Source organism: Kogia breviceps, chromosome 18 (assembly GCF_026419965.1).
Source record: "Kogia breviceps isolate mKogBre1 chromosome 18, mKogBre1 haplotype 1, whole genome shotgun sequence".
NCBI classification, from domain to species: domain Eukaryota; kingdom Metazoa; phylum Chordata; class Mammalia; order Artiodactyla; family Physeteridae; genus Kogia; species Kogia breviceps.
In genome coordinates this window covers 11598755-11622893 of record NC_081327.1, presented here as the reverse complement: position 1 = coordinate 11622893, position 24139 = coordinate 11598755, and the positions used below count along the sequence as shown (strand labels likewise).

Sequence of the window (24139 nt, the reverse complement as noted above, 5' to 3'; positions counted from 1 at the left end):
GCCTCACTCTCCTCAGCTATAAAGTAAGGATTTCAAAACTTAGCCGACAGTTATCCTGAGGAATTTGTAAGATGGTTTAAGTGTCCAGCACAGGGATTAATACAGTAAAAGCTCAAGGCATGGGAGCTATAAAATCACATAACAAATATTAATAGAGGGCCTCTGTCCCCTGTAGTGGATATTCAGGGATGAGCAAACCACCTGTGGTCGCTGCCTTTACCAAGCCCACAGCCTACTATGGAGGTGACCCGCACAAGTCACCAGCGATCGGTCTGGACTAGTGCAGCGGCCTCTTTACTGCTCTCCCTGTACCCATCCTCTACAGTCTGCTACCCACATGCAGCTGGAAATGACCCTGTGACACCTAGTAAGTCAGATCACACTCTGCCTCTCTTCAGAACATTGTGGCTCCCATATCCCTCAAGTTGAAAGTCCAAGTGGCCCTATATTATCTTCCCATCCCAAACACACCTTTGAGCTCATCTCCTATCCCCCTCATTCATTGCTTTCCCATCACACTGGCCTCCGGGCTCATCCTCACGCACACCAGGCACAGTCCTACCTCAAGGCCTTTGCACTGGCTATTCCCTCTGCATGGAACCTCTTCCGTCAGAGATCCTTCATTTCCTGTAAAGTGTTTACTCAGATGTTACCTTCTCCATAAAAAGTGCCATCCTAAGCATTTCCTGTTCCCATCCTATGCACTTATTCTCTTCTTAGCACTTACTGCTTTATTTATTGTCTCCCTCCTGACTAGAATGTGAACCCCATGAGGGTAGGGCTTACCTAGTTTTTTGTTTGTTTTTCATTGCTGTATTCTCAGTGCCTAGAACAGGGCTTGGCACATAGTTGGTACTCAAACATTTGTTGAATGAATGAGTGAACAGGCAGGATGTAATTTTTAAATGATCTGGAAGGGCCTCTTTGAGGAGGTGATGTTGAAACTGAAACCTGTAAGAGGAGCCAGAAACGCAAAGAGAGGGGAGAATATTCCAGGTGGAGTGAGCAGCATGAGCAAAGGCCCTGAGGCAGGAGAGCTTGCTATCTTCTGGCACTGAAAGGTCAGTGAGGCTGGAAAAGTGAGCAGAGAGAAGAGTGCGAGATCCCGAACAACTGGCTTTCTGTCATACTTAAAATAAAACAAACTCCTTACTTTCAGCACAAGGTCCTTTGGCACATTGTTACCTCTCTAAACTCGTGTCCTTCTACTCTCCCCATTCCTCAGCCTTTTTGAAATACCCTGTCTTCTTTATGTTCCCCAAACACATCAGACACCTGCCTGCCTCAGGACCTTTGCAATTGCTGTTCCCTTTGCCTGAACCCCTGATGAGAACCTGGATATTTATATGCTCAGAGTATCTCTACACAGTACGGGCAGACCTCAGAGACAGTGCAGGTTTGGTCCCAGACCACCCCAGTAAAGCAAATATCACAATAAAGTGAGTCCCACAAATTTTTTTGGTTTCCCAGTCCATATAAAAGCTGTGTACACTACACTGTAGTCTATTAAGTGTGCAATAGTATTGTCTAAAGAAACAATATGCATACCTTAATTTTAAAATGCTTTATTGAAAAAAAATCACACACACACACACAAAACAACAAAAGAAAAACAAAAAACACACTAACCATCATCTGACAATACAGGGTTGCCACAAACCTTCAATTTGTAAAACATGCAGTATCTGCCAAGTGCAATAAAGCAAAGCACAATAAAATGAGATATGCCTGTACGAAATAACTACAAAGGGAAAGTAGTAACTTTACAGAGGAGAAATCTGACAGACGCCACCTTAACCAAGGAATCAGTCATCACCAGGAATAGGACAGGTCACCTCATGTGCCTCCTGATAGGATGCACTGAGAGGGGCCTCTCATTTCGGGGAATTCCTTTCAAAAACAGCTTACATATAACCACAAGGAAACATCAGGCAACAAACTCTGATTGAGGAGCATTCTGCAAAATAACTGCCCTGTAAGCTTCAAACCAGACAACTGAATGCAACGTGTGAGCCTGGGCTGAGTCATTAGCCAGGACTTTTCTTTTGTATTCGGGGACATTAATTTGACTATTAGTAAAATCTGATCAAGGTCCAAGAGAAAAGCATTGTATCAATGTTAACTTCCTGACCTTGATAACTGGACCGTGATTATGTAAGAGAATGTTCTTGTTTTGGGACAGATACATAAATATTGGCGGGGGGTGGGGATAAAGTCAGTGTAGGATATCACGGAGAACCTGCATGAAGAGTAGATGAAAATTTTTCGTACTTTTTAAAAATAAATTTTGGAGATTTATGGAAAGTTGCAAAGAGAGGACGGAGTTCCCATATACCCAGACCCAGTTTCCCCTATTAACACTTTAGTGTGGTCTTCTTGTCACAATTTAATGAACCAATAGGGACATAGTATTATTCAAGTCCATGCACTATTCAGATTTCCTGACTTTTTGCCTAATGTCTTCTCTGTCCCAGGACCCCGTTCAGGACACCACATTACATTTAGTCTTCATGCTTCCTAAGGCTTCTCTTGGCTGTGACAGCTTCTCAGGCTCTCCTTGTTTTGAACCTTGACAGTTCTGAGAACCAGTGGTCGGGTCTTGTGCAGAACATCCCTCAGCTGGAATTTTCCTGATGCGTGTTTTCTCTTTATTACACTGAGAGTGTATGTTTCAGGAAGACCCCAGAGGTGAAGTATCATCTAATCGCCTCCTATAGGAGGTACACATTGCCGACATGATTCACCACTTGACCTTGACCTTGACCACCTGCCTGATGCAGCTCCACTTTCTCCACTAAACAGTTGCCTTCCCCCCTTTCCATAGTGTACTCTTTGGAAGCAAGTCACTTTGCCGTCCATACCAAAGGAGTGGGGGCCATGTTTCCCCTCTTTGAAGGCAGACTATTTACAGATATCTGGAATTCCGTACAGACATGTCTGTTCTCACCATTTGTCATTTATATCAGCACAGACTCATTTATTTTACCCCTTGGGTACAACCCAATACTATGCTATTTATTGTTGCTCAAATTGCTTTCAGCTGTGGCCACTGGGGCCTCTTTCCCATTGGCTCCTGTGTCCCTTCAATGCCCCCGTCAGCGAGGGTTTGGTTTGGTTCTAGTAGGTCCTTATTTTCGGGCACAGGATGTTCGAGTTCATCTTGTACATTTTCTGCTCCAGTCCTAGAATCACTGTGGTACTACTATTTTTTAAAGTTTCAAAGTTTTCAACGAGTCTGCAATTATTTCAAAATTAAAGTTAAAAATATGTGAATCGCTACACTTTTGGGGAAAGCTATCTGGCATGTATTAAAATACAGCAACTCTAGAATGTAGGCCACAAAAACTTAGAAAGCACAAGCGCGATAAGATGGATTGTTACACTGTCAAAAGGTTTATTACAGTACTGCTGGTAGCAGCAAACAAACTGGAAACCAAGTAAATTCTTGTCGACAGGGGGCAGCTGAGTCAGTTGAGGCACAACCCGGGAAAGCAGAGAAAAGCTCCGGAAGCGGCTGGAGGCTTGACCAGTGTCCACGAGGAGTCCCCCAAATGCAGAAAAGTGGCTCAGAGAGGAGGCTCTCGTTTCTACCAATGACCCAGCGAGCCTGCTGATGTACATATGCTGGCAGGAGGTGGGGAGGGGTAAGGTGCAGCAGTATAGAGCCCAGCAGCTTGACGACCTCAGCTGGGAGGAAAGAGTTATGCAGACAGAGGGACAGCCTTTCACGGCACCGTGTCCACTGGCACAGGGGTAACATGAGGACCAGAATGACCCGCTCAAGGCCTGGGGGCGGTTTTGAGTTTCCTCCTCCTCCTTTCACAACACTTGTGAAACTGTCTAAATGCACGTGACAAAAGACAGATCTAGTCAAAATTTACGGGGAAATTTATTAAAACACTCCCCTCTGAAACTCCCTATTTGGGAAAAGTTCTCCTACCGAAATAAGAAGCACCACTACATCTACGGATATACATTCATTCAACTGAGGGCAGCAGCTGAGGAAGCCGTGGGAGGCCTCCGTGGACTGTTAGAACCACCACTGACTGGCCGAGGTAGATACAGTGGGACCCACACGAAGGCCCGAGTGACAGTGTGATGTGACGAGAAACTCTAGCACCGGTCACCTCCAGGGGCTGGGCAGGAGGGAAGAGTAAAAGGCTTTTCTCTTCTTTTTAATTAATTTTTATTGGAGTATAGTTGCTTTTAGAAGGCTTTTCGTTATAAGCCTCTCTGACGTTTATCATATGACCACCAGGACATACTTTTGTAACTCAATTCATGATAAAGTCCATATGAAGTTAGAAAACAAAAAAAAAATTCCTTGAGTCTTGGTTGTAGCATCTGACTTTTCCTCTACCCCCATTTACAATCTCAAAGCCTCCGTGGGTGTGAAGGCGTACTACACCTTCGGGCAAAACTCTGACATTAAATTCACCTGTGCCAGGGCTACGCAGGGGCACTCGTGGCCCTGGGGTCCAAGAGGAGTGACTCAAGCATGGTAACTCCAGGATTAAAGGGACAGGTGCCAGAGGGGTCCCAGAGCTGTGAAGGCTGTAACCCAACCTGAGATGCTCCCAGCCGACTGCCACCACACATCCCATTGATCCACCAAGGGTTCTGTATCAGAACTGGGGGCCATAGGTAAGATGGGGTGAGCAGGCAGTGCCCCCTTCCAGGGCTCAAGGGCCACAGGAGTGTGGCCTTGAGCCCTCTCCCTCCCACGCCCACTCCAGGGCCCAGCGGCACCTCGCACCCCTTCCACCCCCGTCTCTCCACCCCACCTCTTTTTGCCTAAGCCGCTTCCGAGGGACTGCAATGGTCTCTGTCCACCGTACCCCCCGCCCAGGCGCCTTCCCCAAACTCTTTGGCAGCTTCCCCCTCAGCGGCCCCCACCCTCCACCCTGAGCTTGAGCACACCTCACCCCCTCCTCGTGGCTCAACAGGCCCTGTGACCAGGACGGGAGCAGGCGGCAGCTGATGCCCGGGGCCAGACTCTGGAAGCAAGGAAAGGCCCAGGGTGGTGGGCCCCAGGCTGAAATGAGTGTCTTTATTGCTTGTACCGTACAAACACGAGGGGTGGGGACAGGCCGATGGGAGGAGGGAAAACTGTCAGGTTAACGACAGACACACACAGACAGGAAAAGTCAGAACCCACCCACCCAAACCAACCCCCCACCCCACCCCAGAATGTCTCTCTGTGACCTACCTACAGAAGGTGGGCTGGGGTGATCAAAACCACAGAAACTAAATCCCAAACCCCAGAGATGCTGGGGGGAATGGGGCAGGGGGGACAGGGCAACAAGTGGACCTCAGGTGTCGCTCCCCTGCTAGGCTAGCACCCCTCCCCCTCGGGTTGAAATGCTTGAGCCAGGGGCGGGGCCCGAGCCCACACACACCACGCACACTGGAGGCCGGGACTCGCTTGCCCTCGCACACACATACCCAACACACATGCACACACACACACACACACCCCACGTGCATCTGCATCCTGATGCACAGGCACGCCCACAGTCACACACAGCCTGAGGCACGCACGTTGAGTGCCCACAGCACTGACACGTTCACCTTAAGGCTGCACGACGCGGGGCCCGGAGAGGGGGAAGGAGTGAGGTGGCCTGGAGCCTCCCTTCTCAGAGGCCCCTACCTCGGTTCGTACCAGACACCCAGCCCCACCCCCTCTTCGACCCAAGTCCACTGGGCCCAATACTGTCTCGGTGCGAGATGTGTAACAGCCGAGGCCGGCGCCCCTCCGCCCCAGGCAGAGAGAAGAGGGAGACCCCGGCCCCCATCCTCAGAAGGGGCCGGGGCCAGGCCCGGGCTCCAGCAGGAGGTAAGGCCGGCTGAAGGAAGCCCTGGTAAGGCACGGGGCTGGTGGGTGGGGAAGCCAGCCCCCGAATGCTCCTCCTGCCTCATCCCCAGGGCCAGGAGAGCAGCTTAGGGGACAGGGAAAGGCAGGGCCAGGAGGCAGCGCCCATCCCCTGCCCCCACCCCAGTTCCCCACAGGGTAGAGCAGGCCCCCTCCCTACGAGGGAGCCCTGAACCCCCAATCCTGCACGCGGCTTCCAAAGGCCCTCGCCCACTCCCGCACCCCCGATCCCTGGACATTATTGCTTTTCCGCCCCCACGGGAGAAGGGGGCTGGACTGCCCCACGCCAGGCCGCTCCGAGCCTAACGACAGGGCGCTGTCCACCGGGCGGCCCACCAGAAGGCAGCCTCTGACAGAAGCAGCAACCCAGAGGCAGGGCTGCCTGTGGGCGCCCCAGCCAGAAATTCAGGTAGGCCCCACGGCTCCATGCTTCGCCCCTCACTGGGGCTTTATGCTGATTAAAAACCGGCATCTCTCCAACTGCCCAAAGGCCTGGTGCCGGGGCAGGCAGCGGAGAGTCTCCCAAATCCTGGTCTGGGCACAAAGGTGAGGGCAGGACAGGATCCTGTAAGCAGGGCCACTAGGACCGCTGAGGTGAGTTTGGCAGAGGGCTGAAGAAAAAACTGGAAATGGGGGTCAGGAGGTGAGGGATGGGGACACAAACAAAACGGCAAAATTAAAAGTTTTTTTTAAAAAAGCCCCCCGGTGGTGATGGCAGCCACGCACGCGTCCTGCGGCGGCAGCGGCGGCGGGCAGGCAGCGCCGCTCTCACTCAGCTCACTCTCGGATGCTGGCCGAATAGGAGAACTGGGGGAAGTGGGTCCGCTGGTCCAGTTCGAGTGAGCCCAGGCTGTCATCTGCAGGGGTCAGTGGAGGTGGATTGGGGAGAAGCGGCTTGCAGGGGGCCCGGGCACCCCACCCGGCCCCAGGAAGGGCTGCAGCCAGACCACAGTGCAACCCGCAGCTGGCGTGCTGTCCCCGGGAACAAGAGCGGGGACCACCGCACCGAGGCTCAGGGGCTTCCTCTCAGCCGCAGCTCCACCCCAGGCCACGGCCCTGGCCTGCAGGCCCCGCAGCCTGCTCACTCAGCCTCCCGAGCTCCCCCCAGCTCCTCTGCCCCAGGCCGCACCGGGGTCCAGCCCAGACCTCTGCGGCCCAGCCCCCGCCCTGGGCGCCACTCCTACCCCCAACCATCCTCCCCTCCACGTGCAGCCGAGGCTGGGTACTTGCTAGAGCCCTGATGCAACCCTTCCCTCCTCTGCCCAAGACCCCTCCATGGCCCCCCGGGCAGCACGCCCGTACTCCTCCAGTGGCCCCCAAGACGCTCCTGCTCTGGCCCTGATGCCCTCGCCCTTCCCCCGTCTATTCTGACCTCTGCGATGCTCCCATTTCTGGGAGTCCCACATGCCACTCCTTCTGCCAAGAGCGAGTCTCAACTGCCGTGTCTCCTTCTCCAGGAAGCCCTCCCTGACCCACAGGCCAAGTCAGGCATTTCCTCTGAGCTTCTCCAGACCCTGTACTTCTAACACCACAGGCCTGATCACTCCGGGCTGTCAGCCCACACGGACTCTGAGCTCCCTGAGGGCCCAGGGCCGTCTCGTCACCGCTGCGCCTCCAGCGCTGGGCAGGTGAGAGTGAGAACTCAAACAGCTACAGAGTCACTGAACCCATCCAGCCCCAGAGACCTGAGCAGCCTGGAGACAGTTAACTGTGGGCACTGATGCCTCCTCACGTGTCTCCTGCCCAGACCTCTCCCCCGAGTGCTGCGGCCAATGGCTCCTGGTGACCCTCCCCAGGTCCACCGGCGGGCCGACGGCGAAAGCCCTGGCGAACATACTGCAGGGTGAAATGCCCAGACGCGGAGGGGGACCTGTGAGCTTCCTCCTGGAGAACTGGGCCAAGAGCAGACCCCTCCCCTCCACCGCCCAGCCAGGCCCACGGGGAGGGGGGCCTCCGACACTCACAGCGGTCCGGGGGTGTGATTGTGATGGACTGGGCGGTGAACTCGTCGTCAAAGTACCTTGTGTCAACCTCAGACGTGACCTGAGGTTTGAAGGGTGGCAGGAGCTGTGGAGGAGACGAGTCCAGGCTCAGGTCCCTGAGAAGTGGAGGCCTCGGCCAAGGTCACCCAGGAGAGGCCGGGCTCCTGCGGGCAGCAGGCAGGCGGTGTGCTCACCTTCTTCTGTACCACGTCCTGCCAGTTGATGCTGAGGAAGAACCTGTGCTCCATGACCTCCTTGGCATCGCTGGGCCCGCCGCCGAGCCTGGGCAGAGATGGCCATCAGCACCCGCCTCCGGGGCAGCCGGGGCCCGGGAGACGGGCTTTTCGGTGCAGGCCTGGGCATGCGACGTGCAGGTCCTGAACGACCTTTAATGATTCTGTCCCGCCACAGACCGCCATCGCAGAGGAGGATCTGAGGCCCAGGGAGGGAGCTCCTGTGCCCAGGGTCACATCCTGCGAGCTGAGAGGGTGGGCTTGGCAGATGGCCGCTTCACATCCTGGCTCTGCCACCCTAGGCTGGGTACAGGGCCACCCTGTTCCTCAGTGTCCCCATGAAACAAGGCAGGGAGGCCAGAGGGCTAAGCACAGGCCTGGCCAAGGGAGCGCTCCCTAAGTGCCAGCTGTGGGGACAATCAACACACACCAAGCATCCCACGGGCAAGTGCACCTGTGGACGCTGCCCCCTCTAGGCCGAGGGAAGTGGCAGCAGGTGACACCGGGCTGGGCGGGGCAGACGCCAGCCCTCACCTCTGCTTGGGGTCCTTCTTAAGCAGCCCAGCAAGCAGGGACTTGGCCTCGGGGCTGAGCGTGCGCGGGAAGCGGATCTCCTCCATGAGGATGAGCTCGAAGAGGCGCTCGTGGTCCTGGTTGTAGAAGGGCAGGCGGCCGCACAGCATCTCGTACATGACCACACCCAGCCCCCACCAGTCCACCGCCCGGCCGTAGTCGTTGTCCTCCAGCACCTGAGCGGGGGGGGGGGGGGGGGGGGCAATGAGGGGCCAGGCCCACATCCCCGGGGGCCAAGGCGCAGGGAGGGACCCGAGGGGGACACGGCCCTGCCTGGGGCTGGGAGGGCCACCTAAGGAACTAGAGCCCTGCCCTCAGAGGGTCTGGGCGGGGGAAACACACACGGCTGAGGGCCCCTCTTCCCTTGGCCTCACACGCCCCTGGGCCCTCCAGCCCCAGACACCTCGGGTGCCAGGTATTCAGGGGTCCCACAGAAGGTTTTCATGGTGGCCCCGTCACTGATGCCCTCTTTGCACAGGCCGAAGTCAGTGATCTTGATGTGGCCATCTTTGTCCAGCATGAGGTTTTCCAGCTGTAGGAAAAACCAATATGTCAGGGACACAACGTATCTCAGGGTTTCCTGTCACCCCTGAAACCCCACAGACCCCTGCCCTTCCCTGGAGAAGGCTGTGGCCTGGGGTAGTGGCAGCTGTGCCAGGGGCTCCAGCGGGGACCAGAGGTCACACCCCAGCACGGGGTTAGGCCCTCCGAGGCTCAGGGGGAGGCCAGACCCGGCACCTCCCCAGCGCCCCCTGCCCCCAAGGAGCTGGTAAAAAGCAGGGCAGGGAGAGACAGGAGCCAGGTCCTGCCCAAACCGCTTCCCCGACTGCGGGCTGCGGCTGTCACACTTTGGACATTAAGGAACACTATCTTTCTTTCTCCTCTTTTTTCCTAAACTTAACACAAATGGGCACTTTAGTGGGCCTCTGTGTAACCTCCGCCAGGTCAATATACACCACCAGCCCCTGAGAAGCCCCCCACGTGCCCCTTCCCTGTTATTAGCCAACACCTCCTCCAACACAGAAAGAACTTTACTCCTCTGCTTTTTAAAAAATTTTTTCCACCTATATATACACTGTAAACGATACAGATTCACCTCGTCTGTTCTGGCCTTCCGCTCAGCCTTAGCCCGTGAGACCCGCCCAGGCTGTTGTGTGTGGCTGTAGTTTGTCCTCTTGAACTGCTGTGCAGAGTTCCACTGTGTGGATACACCTCCATGTCTTTTACCCACTTTCCGACAACGGACACTTGGGTTGCTTCCAGTTTGGGGTCAGTGTACACAGTGCTGCTAGGAGCGTGTGCGTCCACGCTGAGATGGACACAGGGACCTGTTCCCACGCGTGCTCCTAGGGCAGAATGACTGTCTCACAGGGGACACGTGTGCCTGGCGTTGGTGGGCTCGGCCGGGCCATCTTCTAAAGTGCTTGGACCAACTGACACCCTCTGGCTGCACAGCAGGAAGCCTGGAAGGGCCCCACGCAGGGCCACCTGCTGTGGTACCACCCACCTTGGGCCTGGGTGGGAGGCTCAGCTCCGAGAAGGACCAGACAGACAGACCCTCCGTGGAAGGGGAAGCTCAGCAGACAGGCAGAAGGCCTGCGCATGGCCTGCCCAGCCGGGAGGCAACAGCACGCTCACCTTGATGTCACGGTACACGACGTCCCGCGAGTGCAGGTACTCCAGGGCTGAGACGATCTCCGCACCGTAAAAGCGGGCCCGCTCCTCCGTGAAGACGCGCTCCCGGGACAGGTGGAAGAACAGCTGCCAGCAGAGGAGGCAGGGCAGGTGAGACCCTGGCCCAGAGGAGGGGAGGAGGGGACCGTGTGCGGCCCCGGCACCCAGCCCAGTGATGAGGTGACACCTGCCCCACGAACCGGCAAGTGACAGCAAGAAAGCCCAAGTGAGGGGCGGTGAGTAGAGAAGAACTCACGTGAGCCAAAAAAAAAAAGAAAAAAGAAAAGGAAAGAAAAGAAAAGAGAAAGAAAAAAAGAGCAAGGGATAAAGAGCAAAGGATAGACACCAGGTGCTGTGAGTGGAGAGTGAGGGGGGTGGCAGGAGGGGGCAGGCGAACGAGGAGCGACAGCCAGGAAGCAGAGGACTGCGACTCAGGAGCAAGTGACAAGCTGTGAGACCAAATGGGAGAGATGAAGCCAGTGAGTGACACCTGCGTGGAGAGAGCAGGGTGTGAGGGACAAGGAGCGGTGACGGGTGAGCTGAGTGCTCGCATCAGGAGACTCCGCACTGACAGCAGAGGAATGGGGGATCCTGACCCGCAGACGCTTTCTCCGCGGCCTTTGAGAACGTCCTTGTAGCGCTGTTGGCCAACCACCCACACAGCCCTCTGCACAGCTTTCTGGACCTCAGTTTGCATCCTGCCTACCAACTCACTAGCTGTGGGAACTTGGACAACTCACTTGACTGCTCTGAGCCTGTTTCCCCTCCTGCACACCAGAAATGGTGATGCCTGCCTCGAGGGGAGGGGGCGGGTGGAACAAGATGACACCCTGTCTGTCTCCCTCTGCACCCACACCCAGCAAGGCAGCCGGGGGCGGCCGCAGCTCACCTCGCCACCGTTGGCGTACTCCATCACGAAGCACAGGCGGTCGTGGGTCTGGAAGGCATACTTCAGCGCCTGTGGGGAAGGAAGGTGGCCGGGATAGGAGGTGGGAAGGAGGGCTCTCCGCTCGGCCCTGGGAGGCAGGGGCGCTGCTGACGCCGCACATACGCCCCCCGCCCTGGCTCAGGCCGTGGGAATCAGGAGGCCAGGTTTCAGACCTCAGCTTCACCTTTTGTGGCGTATGAGTGAGCTCACGCCCTGACAGCAGGGAAAGGGTTACTGTGCTCAACGATCCTGTCTTCTGCCTTCAACTAGGCCTCCAAGAGGCACAGCCAGGGGAGAAACTATGTTCTGAGCAACCAGAGCTGTTTCACATCTCTCCTCCTCCCATGTTACAGTCAAATGGGTTAAACCCACAAACACACACACACACATACACACACACGAGGTTTGCTGGCTGGGAGTTGGCAGTGGCTTGGGAGCCAACCCCCAAAACAGGCTGGACAAGCGATCTGCCAACAAACAAGTAGTTCTCAAACTGCGTTCTAAGGGGCCCTACAGAGAGTTCCTAAGAGGACCCTTAGGTGACCCCCTGCTCACAACAACTCTACCACTCCCTGTCTTCTACACTGAAGAACCTCGTAAAATTTCATTTGAACAAGCGCTTTGGCTCCGTAGGACACCTGGCCAGCAAGTGAGCTACAGAAACAACCCGTAAGCCATCTTTAACCTGGTCCATTCAACTGATGGCTGCTGGCCTTGATGGAGAGTGTAGCCAAAGAGGTGTCTTGTCTGCTCAGCCTAAGTTGATAGGCAGCACGATACATCTGCTCTTAGGATTACCTCTTAAAACATAAAAAAATAACGTCCCCACTCCGACCAGCTGGACAAAGCGTCTCTAACCCATAAAGACAGCAGCCATGCTCTCCTGGGGCCATCTTATAACCTGGTATCATCAATCGGCTGAGGCGTTGACATGAAGGCACCATCTACGAAGAAGCTGCCACCCCTGGCGTCTTGGTTCAGGCTGCCTGGAGAGCCCACAACACCGTGCCCCAGCCATCTGGCCAACACCAAGTCTGTTCTTCACAGTGGCAGGGGTGAGGCTCTTTCCCTGAGCTCTGTCCTAGGGGGGCGGCCTGGAGGCCCCACAGGCAGGCGAGGCCCTGCCTGGGACAAGAGTGCTACTCACAGTAAGGAACGGGTGCCTGGTGTTCTGGAGGACCCGGCTCTCGGTGACCGTGTGGGCGACTTCATCCTGCAGACAGAGGCTGGGTGAGGGGCTGGAGGGTACCACCACGTCGGCCACACACCCACACCCCCGGCCCAACTTGAGAGATGGGAGAGCAACATCTTGGAGATACCCAATTCCATTCCTAGTCAATACACAGACAGAACGGCAGGAGCAGAATGCTTCCATTCACAAGCCCCGATGAAATACCACACCCAGGCAGGCACACTCTGGGGCTCGCTCTCAAAACCGTAAGGCGAGAAGCTGACGGTGACTTCACAAGGGAGGATCAGGCGGTCACCACCCGAACCCACGGGCCAATTCTGACATCCTTGGCGGTGGGGGGTGGGGGGCGAGCAGACATTTTGAGACCCCTAAGGTGATGCCACAGGCCACGGGAATCACCACCTATAAATGTCCTCGAAGGATCTGGATCTAATCAGGACGCTAGGCTGTGAGCAGCAGTTCTCCGCGCGTGGTCCCCACACTGGCAGCATCAGCGCCGCCTGGGAACTCGGGAAAATGCCAATTATCGGGCCCCCTCCTCGGACCCACGAATCAGAAACTCAGGGGGCGGGCCCAGCACAGCGTCACAGGCCCTCCCCTCCCCGGGCTCTAACAGGGGCTTGAGTTTGGTATCTGAGTGCACGGCAGTAGCCCAGACACTGGCTCTCCACGGGGCAAGTCTGTCTCCAGGGGATAATCTAATGACATCGGTAGTAACGTCAAAGAACATTTTTGACTGTCACAGCTCGGGGGTGGAGGGGTGCCCTGGTAGAGGCCAGGGGTGCTGCTGCATGTCCCACAGTGCACGAGACTGCCCCACAGCAGAGAACGTTCTGGTCCAAATGTGAGTGCTGAGGCTGAGAAACCCTGCCGTGGACCGATGACACCAGGGATTGATAATTTTGTTGGATATGATCACAGTACCATGATTAATAGTCTTTAAAATCTGTTAAAAATACACATCTGGGCTTCCCTGGTGGCGCAGTGGTTGAGAGTCCGCCTGCCGACGCAGGGGATGTGGGTTCGTGCCCCGATCCAGGAAGATCCCACGTGCTGCAGAGCGGCTGGGCCCGTGAGCCATAGCCGCTGAGCCTGCGCGTTCGGAGATTGTACTCCGCAACGTGAGAGGCCCGCATAACGCGAAAAAAAAAAAAAAAAAAAAAAAAAAGGAAAAAAAAAAAATACACATCTAAGTAGGTACGGCTGAAAATCTGTGATGTCTCGGACATGCCTTAAAGTACTCCAGAACAGAAAACGAGCAGGGCAAAGGTAATGACACAAGGCTGGCCAAATGCTAGTTGATGTCGAAGCTGATGACCGCTAAACGGGAGCGCAGGTTTATTTTTCTTTAAAAATTTTTATGTATGTTAGGAATTTCCTATTTTAAAAACTTTAAATAAGGAAAAAAGGGAATAGAACTCCATTCCTGGCCCAGCCTCCTCCTGAGACACCCCGAGCCAAGCCCCACCCTTGTGGCCTCCCCACAGGCCCTCTGCCACCACAGGGGCTTCCTTCAGGCCTGACAGCACCTGCTGGGTGAGGCCCCAGTCACAGTCCCCCCACCTTCCTTCCTGGTGCCCAGAGGGTGGGGGACTCAGCAGGCAGGGCCCCACTCTCTGGGCCTCAGGCTCGCCTTCTCTGGGGGCTCACAGGACTGAGCAATTGGTCTGGGTTGGGGGACACAACAGCAGGCCCGGGAAGCGTCCCGCCCAGTGCGTGACCTGACCGCTGTCAGGCTCCGAACTGTGTCCCCCACAGCGGCCAGCCCGCAGCAGCCCTGGGAGGGCCCACCTTAGCAATGATAACCTCCTTCCGCAGGATCTTCATGGCATAGTAGCGGCCACTGGCCTTCTCCCGCACCAGGATGACTTTGCCAAAGGTGCCCTTGCCCAGGAGCTTGAGATAGTCGAAGTCATTCATGGTCTGCCCGGGATGGGGAGAGAGTCGGACAGTCAGTGTTTGGCACGTGGCCCATGGGAAGAAATTTTAACAAAGAAAAGGGAAAAATCAAAGGACACTGCTGCCAAAATGCTCAGGCGGGAGCAGGAAGGGAGGCTCCGGGCAGCAACTGTTTGTTCTGAAGTGGCCTTCGGACCATGGCTCTCCCACCATTTGGCTCTCCCAGGGACGGGGCCCTGGGAGGCTGAGCCTAGGGCTCTGACGTGGGGGTAGATGGGTCTTCACAACCCCCCGGGATTAAGGCTGCCCCTCACCCCGTGGGCCCAGAGCAGCACCGGGGCATCTACAACCTGAACTCCCCCAGTCTACATGGCAGTCATGAAGTGTCCTGGCTGGGCCCGTGCTCTCGGTACGGAAATCAAGGGCGGCAGGGCCAGGGTTGAGAGGGACAGGGGCGGTCACAGACTGGCAGGCCCCAACCGCCGGCCACCTGCCTTCCCAGCACTTACCACCTTGGCCCGCGCCTTGCTAACTGCCACTTCCATCTCCTCGGCTGCGGAAGAGTCGCTGGGGGAGCCACACTTGTAGTCCATGGGATCATCCCCGGGGCCCCGCTGCTTGAGGCTGTTGGCAACCATCTGGATGGCCTGCATCCACTCCTCCCTGTGCGGGGACACATCCAGGGAGCTAAGAGTCCTGGGGCGCCTGTGCCTCGGGGCAGGAGAGGCCGAGCCCCACGGCCCACGATGGACCAGCAAATGGCCAAACACCTTCGGGCATTCTGTTGAGACGTGTCTGACCTAGTGGAGCTGGAGGGACCAGACTGAAATTTGACAGACCCTCTGGCTGTGGTGGGTGGGCGAAGGCAACAGCAGCATGAGGACAGAGACCATCTGTGTCCCACAGGGGGCCTGACCTGAGGGCCACTTGAAGTCAGGCAGCAATTACGTGGCTAGAGGGGAGACTGCCTTTCTTCACAGCCCCTTGAAAGTAAGCCGCCACCCTGAGCCTTGAGTGAGAGAGCGACGGTGCTCCTCTGAGCCCCTCAGAATGAATGAGAAGCTCACGTGTGCAAGTGAGCAGTGTTCTGCAAAAGAGAGTCAAGGGCAGAAGGAGGAGCTCATTAGCCGAAAAAGCTGGAGATCTCACACGCAAGAGCCGACCGACGTGACTCCCCGGAGGCGCCCGTCTGCGTCTGCGGGGAGGACAGGTCAGGGACCATCCTGGGGGGGCAGGGACGGGGGAGAGAAGGTGGCAGACACGGAAGCAGGTCCCAGCAGAAGGCAGACGGGTTTAAGAACAATACACTAGTTCTGTCACTCATGATTTAGAACTTGCTGGGAAAGAATTTTCTTTTGATCCTTGCAAAAGTTCTTTCTGTGGAGAGGGAAAATGCATCCAGGAGAAAAAAGTAAAAAAGACCACACACCAAAAAGAAAAAAATATGAAGCCGAACGATACTAAATTGTCCACACGTCCCCATTATTTGGGACCCACCACACAATTTTAGGTGGCTGAGCCCACTATTTGTTGAAGCCCCTATGGATCTTGCTTATGTCTATAAAAGCCACGTGAATAGTGCCGGCTGAGCTCCGCGCCCCGCTGAGCAAAGCAGCAACCAAGCCGATGGGTCCCAGTTCACACCTAGAAGCTCTGCCTGTCCAAGTGGCCTCACTCACATGAGGTCACGCTTCCCAAGACAGATGCATGTGTACCATGAGCACAAATATCAGGTGCTGGCACACCAGCCCTCCCGAAGCCTGAGCAGGGCCTGAGGGCCCCATAAGCCACGCGTGTCCACACCCCGGCACGAGGCCAGGGATTTGGTCTGTTCATACATGGTGTGAGCCAGCACCCCGGCAGGTACCCGGTAAGTATCTGGGGAATGACTGGCAAGCCAAACCCCGAGTGGCCCCAAGCCCAGCGCACACCCAGGCGGAGCAGCGCGAGCCTCTTCCCTCCTTGACCCACTGCCTCAGGTTGGCGTTTCTCAACGCGTTTTACCCGTGCCCTCTTTGGAACAAGTAACTGTACAAATCCCTATCCCGACATTAATATTCCTGTTTTTCAAAAAAATAGGGGTAGGGGGAGCATATCCCGTGATAGGCTTTATCCGATCATAACTGTCCTCTTAGAAATTTTAAAATGTTGACTTTGGGTACATGACCGTGGACTGAAAAAAAAAAAAAAAATCACCGATCTCCTAAGACGTGCTGAATATACTAAAAAGAAAACAATACATATATACCTCACATAGAGATCTTGAGGGACTGTCACATAAAAAAAGCAACTTGCAGACCAAGTTACGTAGTGTGCTATCATCTTCGTTTGTAAGGGAGAGCACAGTCCATCAACAGGGGCCTGGATGAAGGAGAGGCTGGAGCTTCCGCACCACAGGAGGGAGCCCCAGAAGCAGCTCTGTGGGGCCTCTCTGGGCAGCAGAGCTGGTGCTCACAGCTGGGGCTCAAACAGCAACTCTGCCACCTGGGCAAGCCCAGGCCTCCCAGCTCGCCCCTCCTTGGTACACTGGGGGCACTGAGACGCTAGTGAGCTGCTGTGTGCAAAGCCTCCACCCAGAGAAAGTGCCTGACTGACTCAAGGACGGGGCTAAAGACAAAGACACTGGTCAGACCTGGACCCATCCCATCAGGAGCCAGAACCCACGGAGATGCAGGAGGCTGGTCGGGGGGTAACTCTCCCGCTACCCGACAAGCCTCCAATCCTGTTCCAACTGGACCGAGGTGGCAAGGTTGCAGCACTCAGAATTGCAGAGAAAAAGCAAGGGCCTCCGTCCAGGATACTCCCCAGGGGTTTGCAACATGGTGTCTGGGGCAGAGGGGAGCTCCTACCCGGGGCCGGGGCTGACGTGCCTTCCACCCCTCAAAGGAGAGCCCCCAGGGGAAAGAGCCTCCCGCCCCGAGGGACACGCACAGAAAAATAACACACACCACCGCATTCCATGCTCCTCAAGAGGGCTGGAGGGGGAGGGGCCGTGCTTCTGATGAGGAAACTGAGGCGCGTGGAGGTGGGAGTCACCTGAGGAGGTCACGAGGCTAGGAGGCAGCAGAGTTGAGCCCCGTGCCTGGGCTCCCCCCAGCCCCGGCTCCACACTGCCCGCCCTGATGAGCTGCAGCTTCCTCCCAGACCAGGCCCACCAGGCCCCGGAGGATCAAGCAGGGCAAACTCGCGGGAAACCTCAGGGAATAAGGGCCACCGTGCCGAGGAGCCCAGAAGCAGGCGAAGGAAAGCCGCCTGCCTGCCCCTTCCCGGAGGCAACACCGGGCAGGCCACTTGACCTCCCGGTGCCTCAGTGAGCTGGCGCGTGGAGCGGGGACCAGAGGGCCGCGTGAGGGAGCACACGACACCAAGCGCTCAGGACGCTGCCAGGCACAGAGTAAACACCTCAGAGGGTTATGAGAATTCGCCCGGCCGGCCTGCAAATCCCTCCCGAGTGTCTTCTACGTGCCAGGCCTTGTTCTGGGTGCTGAGGGTGCAGCAGGGAACAAGCCCCACTGGAGCTCCAGGCCTAAGGGAGAAGACAAGTATGTCAAGGCTCCAAGGCAGGGGCTGGAGAGGAAGCCCCTTCTCAGAGGGTGGTCAGGGAAGGCCGCTCTGAGGAGGTGGCACGTAAGCCGGGATCTGGAAGACACCCCTGGAACGCGGGACATCCCCAGTGCCAAGAACAGGGACTTAGCTGTGAAATAAATGAGATGGAGGGAAGGAGGTAGGCCTGCGAAGTGCCAAGAGGGAAAAGAATACAGGCAGAGTGACCAGCGTGGCCAAGGGCCCGAGGAGGGAGCCTGGGGTGTCTGTGGAAGGCGCAGCAGGTGCCAGCAGGTCTGGAGCCAACAGGGAGAGGAACGGAGGGGTGAGGGTAGGACGGAGGACCGGCGCGGCCGGCTCCACGAGCCACTGTGTGCGGGATTTATGTCTTGATCCCTAACATCACAGGAAGTCCTGGAAGGGTTTATCGGGGGGGTGACAGGATCTGATTTCGGCTTTAAGTAGGCAGCTGCTGTGTGGGGTATGGATGGGAGTCGAGACAGGAAGCACGAGGAGGCTATGGCAGTACCGAGGCAAAAGGAGCTGGTGGCACAGGAGACGGAGGAGAAAATAGGCACCGACAACTGCGATTCCATGGGGTGCCCAGGCCAGGCGCATCCACATCCATGTCCTCTTCGTTCCTCACGACAGCCAGGGAACTGAGCCCCCCTGAGAAAGTGGCACAGTGGCTGGTCTGACTCCAGACCCTGGGCCCCAGCCCTGAGCTTCCCTGCTGAGCAGAACGAACTGCACCCTGGAGGGAAGCTCAGTGAACTGGAGGTGGCCGAGCTGTCCTTGGTGCACAGGCCTGTCCTCGTCACAGCCTCAGAAATAACGGCTGCCTGCTGGCCTAACGGCAGATGGGGACCTCTCTCTCACAAGGGCCCTCCTGTGAACCAGAGGGGTGTTCACAGCTGGAGGGCATCTGGGGTCTCCCTCTGTTCAGACACTCTCAGGTGGGCTGACTTGGCTGACCCAGGTCCAGCCCTGGCTGGCAGGGAAAACCCAGGCCCTTCAGATCTTCTTCTGTCTTTTATTCTGTAACTCTCTGTGCCTCAGCTTTATCATCATTATGCCTCTTTAGCAGGTGAGGAACTCCCTCCTAGAAATGTTGTGAGGATAAATGAGTTAATATATGTGAAGACCTTAGAGTAAGGTCTGGCTCAACAGAGCATTCATTCTAATTATTCTTTTATTCATTCAACAAACATTTACTGAACACCTAGTTATATTCCCGGCACAAATAAATAAATAGGAAATATCAGGAATTCCCTGGTCGTCCAGTGGTTAGGACTCCACGCTTCTACTGCAGGCCCCTGCACGGCACGGGCTCAATCCCTGGTTGGGGAACTGGGATCCCACAAGCTGTACTGCATGGCCGAGAAAAAAAAAGAAGAAAAAAAGAAAATGTCACACCAGGTAGGGTAGGTGCTATGAAGAAAAATAAAGGAGGGTGAAGGTAACAGTCATGGAAGGCAGAGCAGGACACTCTGAGAAGGTGGCATTTGAGCAGAGACCTCACAAAGTTAGAAAGAGAACTGTAATGGTATCTGGGGGAAGAGGATTCTAAGCAAAGGAAATAGCAAGTGCGAAGGTCCTGAGGTAGGAAGTGTGCTTGGCATGTTTAAGGAACAGCATGGACACCAGGGTGGCTGAAGTTGAGGGAATTGGCGGTAGGGAATGATTCTAGAGAGGAGGCCAGATCATGTAGGACTTTGCAGAGTAGAGCATCGACTTTGAAGTTTACTCCAAGTGGAACTAAAAGCCACTAAGAGTCCTAAACAGAGAAATTACAAGATAAGATTTACATTAAAAAGATCACACTAATGTGATGCACTATTAAGTATACCTGCCAAGACCAAGGGTCTGCAAACTTCTCTTGGAAAGGGCCAAAAAATAAATATTTTAGGCCTTGTAGATCACACAGTCCCTGTCACAGCTTGGTCACTACTTGATTCTGCCACAGGACAGCAAAAGCAGTCATAGATAATTGGTAAATAAATGGGTGTGGTACATTCCAATAAAACTTTATTTATAAAAATAGGAGGACAGGGACTTCCCTCGTGGCACACTGGTTAAGAATCTGCTTGTCAAAAAAAAAAAAAAAAAAACAATCCGCCTGCCACTCACGGGTTCGAGCCGTGGTCCGGGAAGATCCCACAGGCCGTGGAGCAACTAAGCCCGTGTGCCACAACTACTGAACCTGCACTCTAAAGCCTGCGAGCCACAACTCCTGAGCCCACATGCCACAACTACTGAAGCCCGTGCGCCTAGAGCCCATGCTCCACAACAAGAGAAGCCACCACGATGAGAAGCCCACACACCGCAATGAAGAGTAGCCGCCGCTCGCCACAACTAGAGAAAAGCCCACGCACAGCAACGGAGACCCAACGCAGCCAAAAATAAATAAGTAAATAAATAAATTTTTAAAAAGAGCAAAGGAGGCCAGGCGATAGTTTGCCAACCTTGCTTCAGACCTTATTTCTGGTTTACAGGAAATACAGGCACAGAGGAACAAAGAAAACAGTGCCAAAAAGCAAAAATAAGACACATCCAGAGTATGGGACATCCTACAAGACAACTAGTCTGGCTTGTCAAAAAAAAATTAACATCATGGTCGGGGAAGAAAGACAAAGGCTGAACTAGATTAAAATAGGCCAGAGACAACATGTACCTTGGTTTTTCAAATCCTGGTCTGAAAAACAACATTTTGAGGACAACTGGGGAAATTCAACTAGGGCACAGATCTAGAGAGGATGTTAGTAAATACATATTATCAATGATCATCTCAGGTATGATAAGGGCACCAGGATTCTGTAGAAGAAAGTCCTTATTCTTAGGAGATGCCTGCTGATGTATTAAGGAGAAACGTGTCACAAAGTACGAACGGAAGTTCAAGATGCAGCATAAAACACAGCCAGATGAGGCAAACATGGCAGACGTTGAATTGCTGAACCTAGGTGCAGGGTATCTAGCTGCTCATTTACGATACTGTTCTTTCAACTGTTCTGTCCACCTGAAACAACAAGTTGGGGCAGGGAGTAGGGGAATCGGCTCTAGGTGTCCTGGGGAGAGCCGACTGGGGGAGGAAGTGAGCAGATCCAGGCAGCCACCAGTCACCAACGTGGCCCCTGTCGGTCCTCACCCCGCCCCCCACCCCTCCCCAGGTTCAGGCCTGGGCAGGGCAGTGAGGACAGCCATCAGCAGAGCAGCCTCCCTCTTCTGGGTTTCTGGCTCACACCTTCCCTGGGCTTAAGGTCAGCAAACCTATCAGATTTCTTTCCAGTGGCAGTGGCAGGTACGAAGAGGAGGAGGAACCTGGGGGCTCTCTAGCCCGCACAGTCTTAGTAAAGGGATTCTTCCCCACGCCAAAGAGCATGATGTCTTCCTATAATGGAAACTACAGCAGGTCTCTTGCCTACTAAAACGTTCTGCCAGCTCCCCACTGCTCCTTCTCCAGGCTTGCGAAGTGTGTGCCAGGTACTGCTGAGTCAAGGGCTTCCTGTTTATCATCCCCCTGAATCTTTTAGCAACCCTGTGACAAACCCCAATTGATTCACTGCTTGCCAAGCCCTGTGGGGACCTCCATCTGGAGTCCAGGCGCCAGCGGAGCTTGCCAGCTTCAAGGCCTCCACTTCCCCTCTTCCAAGACCCCTGGCCCTTTATTCTTTAGAGATGCTTAACCCTCTTGTCCCTGGAATGACAAGCTGCCTCGCCTCCAGGTCTTTTCACACGCTGGTCCCTTTTCCTGAAGCCACCTTCTTCCTATCTCCATGGCCAACTCCTACCCATTCCTCAAAACTCAGCCCAACACCTAGACCCTATGCATCTACCGGTCTCAATTTGCTTTTACTGGCAGTCCATGTTTCTGTGCCCAGTTTTCATCTGAGTAACACCTCAGCTGGCCTGAGATGGCCATCCTGTTCCCCATGGTGGGGCAGATATATTTTTAATCTTGGGAAGCTTTGCAATGACAATTACAGTAGAGATTACAGTAATATGTCTTATGATACTGTTTTGTGTATGCTCTAGGAATGCACTGTCCATAAAGGTAGCCACTAGCCATATGGGGCTATTTAAAAATTTAAGATAATTAAATAAAATACAAAATTCCATTTTCAGTCTCATTAGCCACATTTCACATTTCAAATGCTCAACAGGCACATGTGAGTAGTGGCTACCCGCTTGGACACCACAGCTATTGAACGTTTCTATCATGGCAGAAACTCCTCTTGGACGGCACTGTTTTAGGTTTCTCCAGAGGATCAGCTGAATCATCCCCCCACAGACAAGCTAAAGGAATATTTCTCAAAGTGAAGGCCAAAGGGACAAAGTGAGGGAAAAATACTTGCCACTCATTACAAAGATCTAAGCTCTTTTATAAAGAGCTTTCAGAAATGAATAAGCAAAAGACCAAGTACCCAAAAGAAAAACAGACAAAGGATATGAACAGACAGTTCAGAAAGGGAAACTCACATGGCCCCTGAACACACGAAAGGACACTCAAACTCACCAAACGTTTGGTAAAAATCCAAGCGTTTGAAAACACAAGGCTGTGAGGACACTCTTAGACATGGCCTAAAATAAGCATTTCTCAAAATTACAAATGCATATTCCCATGACCCAGCAATCCCACATCTAAGAATTCATCTTACAGATTTAACTACAAGTATGTCGAACAAGATAAGCACAAGGTACTGCTTATCTAATTATTGCTTATCTAATTATAATTATCTCATTATTCTAATGAGCCCAAAAGGCTGAAGCAACCCCAGTCACCATGAATAAAGAACTGCTAAACAAACTCGGGGACACAGACGTGCAGCTGTTAAAAAAAAATGCAGCAGCAGCAACTCTATATATACTGAAGCAGAGAGAGTCCCCAACATACATTAAATAAAAAGCAAGTTCAGAACAGTTTGGGTACAATGCCACCTTTTGTGTAAAAAGAAAAAACAAGGGGAGCACGGCATCGAAGTCCTATCTGAGTGAGCTCGTCCGCGTTCAGGATACTTAAGAACAGCAGCTGACTTGCAGCTCGGGCATGGGGGCATGTTACGGGGCTGCAGTGAGAGTGAAGCTTTCACTAGACACCTCCTTCTGCTGTTTCTCAACTAGGCAAATCTGCATCTCTTCTGATTATTAAATTGATCTTTTAAAAAACTGAGTCTCTAGACCACCTGCCTCAAAATCAATGGCGATGCTCATTAAAAATGCAGCTCCCTGGGCTTCCCTGGTGGCGCAGTGGTTGAGAGTCCGCCTGCCGACGCAGGGGGACACGGGTTCGTGCCCCGGTCCGGGAAGATCCCACATGCCACGGAGCAGCTGGGCCCGTGAGCCATGGCCGCTGAGCCTGCGCGTCCGGAGCCTGCGCTCCGCAACGGGAGAGGCCACGACTGTGAGAGGCCCGCATAATGCAAAAAAAAAAAAAAAAAAAAAAAAATGCAGCTCCCTGACCCTCTGCAGATCTCCAGACAATCAGAGGCCCCGAAGTGGCCCGGAGCTCCCCACTGTTAACAATCCCCCCGCAAGTCCGATGCAGCCCCCAGTCTGAGGACACGGGGCGGTGTGGGCGGGAGTCTGCGGGCTGAGAAGCCCTGCACGTCCTAGCTGGCAAAAGGTCTGAGATGGGAAACTCCCAAGGAGGGGCTCAGGGCAATCTGTCCATCTGCGCCCTTTCTCCTCACACAGAGCCTGGCCCCTCTCAAAGGGCCGCCACACAGAGGCCCAGACTTGCCTCTCATCCGGGGAGTCTACATGGAAGGTCCTCTCGATGACTGTGGTCCACTGCAGGCAGCGTATGACGAAGGTGTTGGGCCGCGGCCTCTCGGTCTTCATCAGCTGGCATTCTGCAGAAGAGGGATGTGAGCAGGGAGGGTAAAGGGACAGCCCTGCCAGTCTGCACCCCACACTGGCCAAGCCACCTCCTGTGTGCCAGCCCCATGACACTTTAGTGACCGAGACAGCCCTGGCCTTGCCCCACAGGGCTCAAGGTCCAGTGTGCTTATGTGGAGGGGAGACAGCCCTTCCAGTGATGGCTCAGTGGTCAGGGCTGTGACCGGGGTGGGGAGCCCAAGAGGCAGCCAACCCAGTCCAGGGGCTCAGGAGGCTTTCCCTGAGGAAGGGACACCTCTGCATTGAGCCCTGAAGGCAGAAGGGTGCGTCGTATACAGAAGCCTAGAGGTGAGAGAGGGCCCAGCTTACGTGGGGAAGAGCAAATTCCGTGTGAGGCGGGGAGAAGTG

The 24139-nt window shown here is 54.7% G+C and overlaps 1 protein-coding gene across 10 annotated transcripts in view; it reads right to left on the bottom strand.

Moving 5' to 3' along the window:
* Nucleotides 1–5036: 5036 nt before the first annotated feature.
* Nucleotides 5037–24139, bottom strand: part of AKT2 (AKT serine/threonine kinase 2) — a 62008-nt gene continuing 42905 nt past the window's right edge. For all 10 annotated transcript variants that reach the window (XM_067019407.1, XM_067019399.1, XM_067019404.1 and 7 more), the window contains 11 exons: nucleotides 23634–23745; nucleotides 14863–15016; nucleotides 14246–14377; nucleotides 12410–12475; nucleotides 11224–11292; nucleotides 10299–10421; nucleotides 9064–9192; nucleotides 8622–8836; nucleotides 8049–8136; nucleotides 7837–7939; nucleotides 5037–6729 (listed from right to left, as the gene is read on the bottom strand). In XM_067019407.1, coding sequence (XP_066875508.1) covers nucleotides 6650–6729; nucleotides 7837–7939; nucleotides 8049–8136; nucleotides 8622–8836; nucleotides 9064–9192; nucleotides 10299–10421; nucleotides 11224–11292; nucleotides 12410–12475; nucleotides 14246–14377; nucleotides 14863–15016; nucleotides 23634–23745 — 1271 coding nt within the window. In that variant the 3' untranslated portion in view covers nucleotides 5037–6649. The remainder of the gene's footprint in view (nucleotides 6730–7836; nucleotides 7940–8048; nucleotides 8137–8621; nucleotides 8837–9063; nucleotides 9193–10298; nucleotides 10422–11223; nucleotides 11293–12409; nucleotides 12476–14245; nucleotides 14378–14862; nucleotides 15017–23633; nucleotides 23746–24139) is intronic.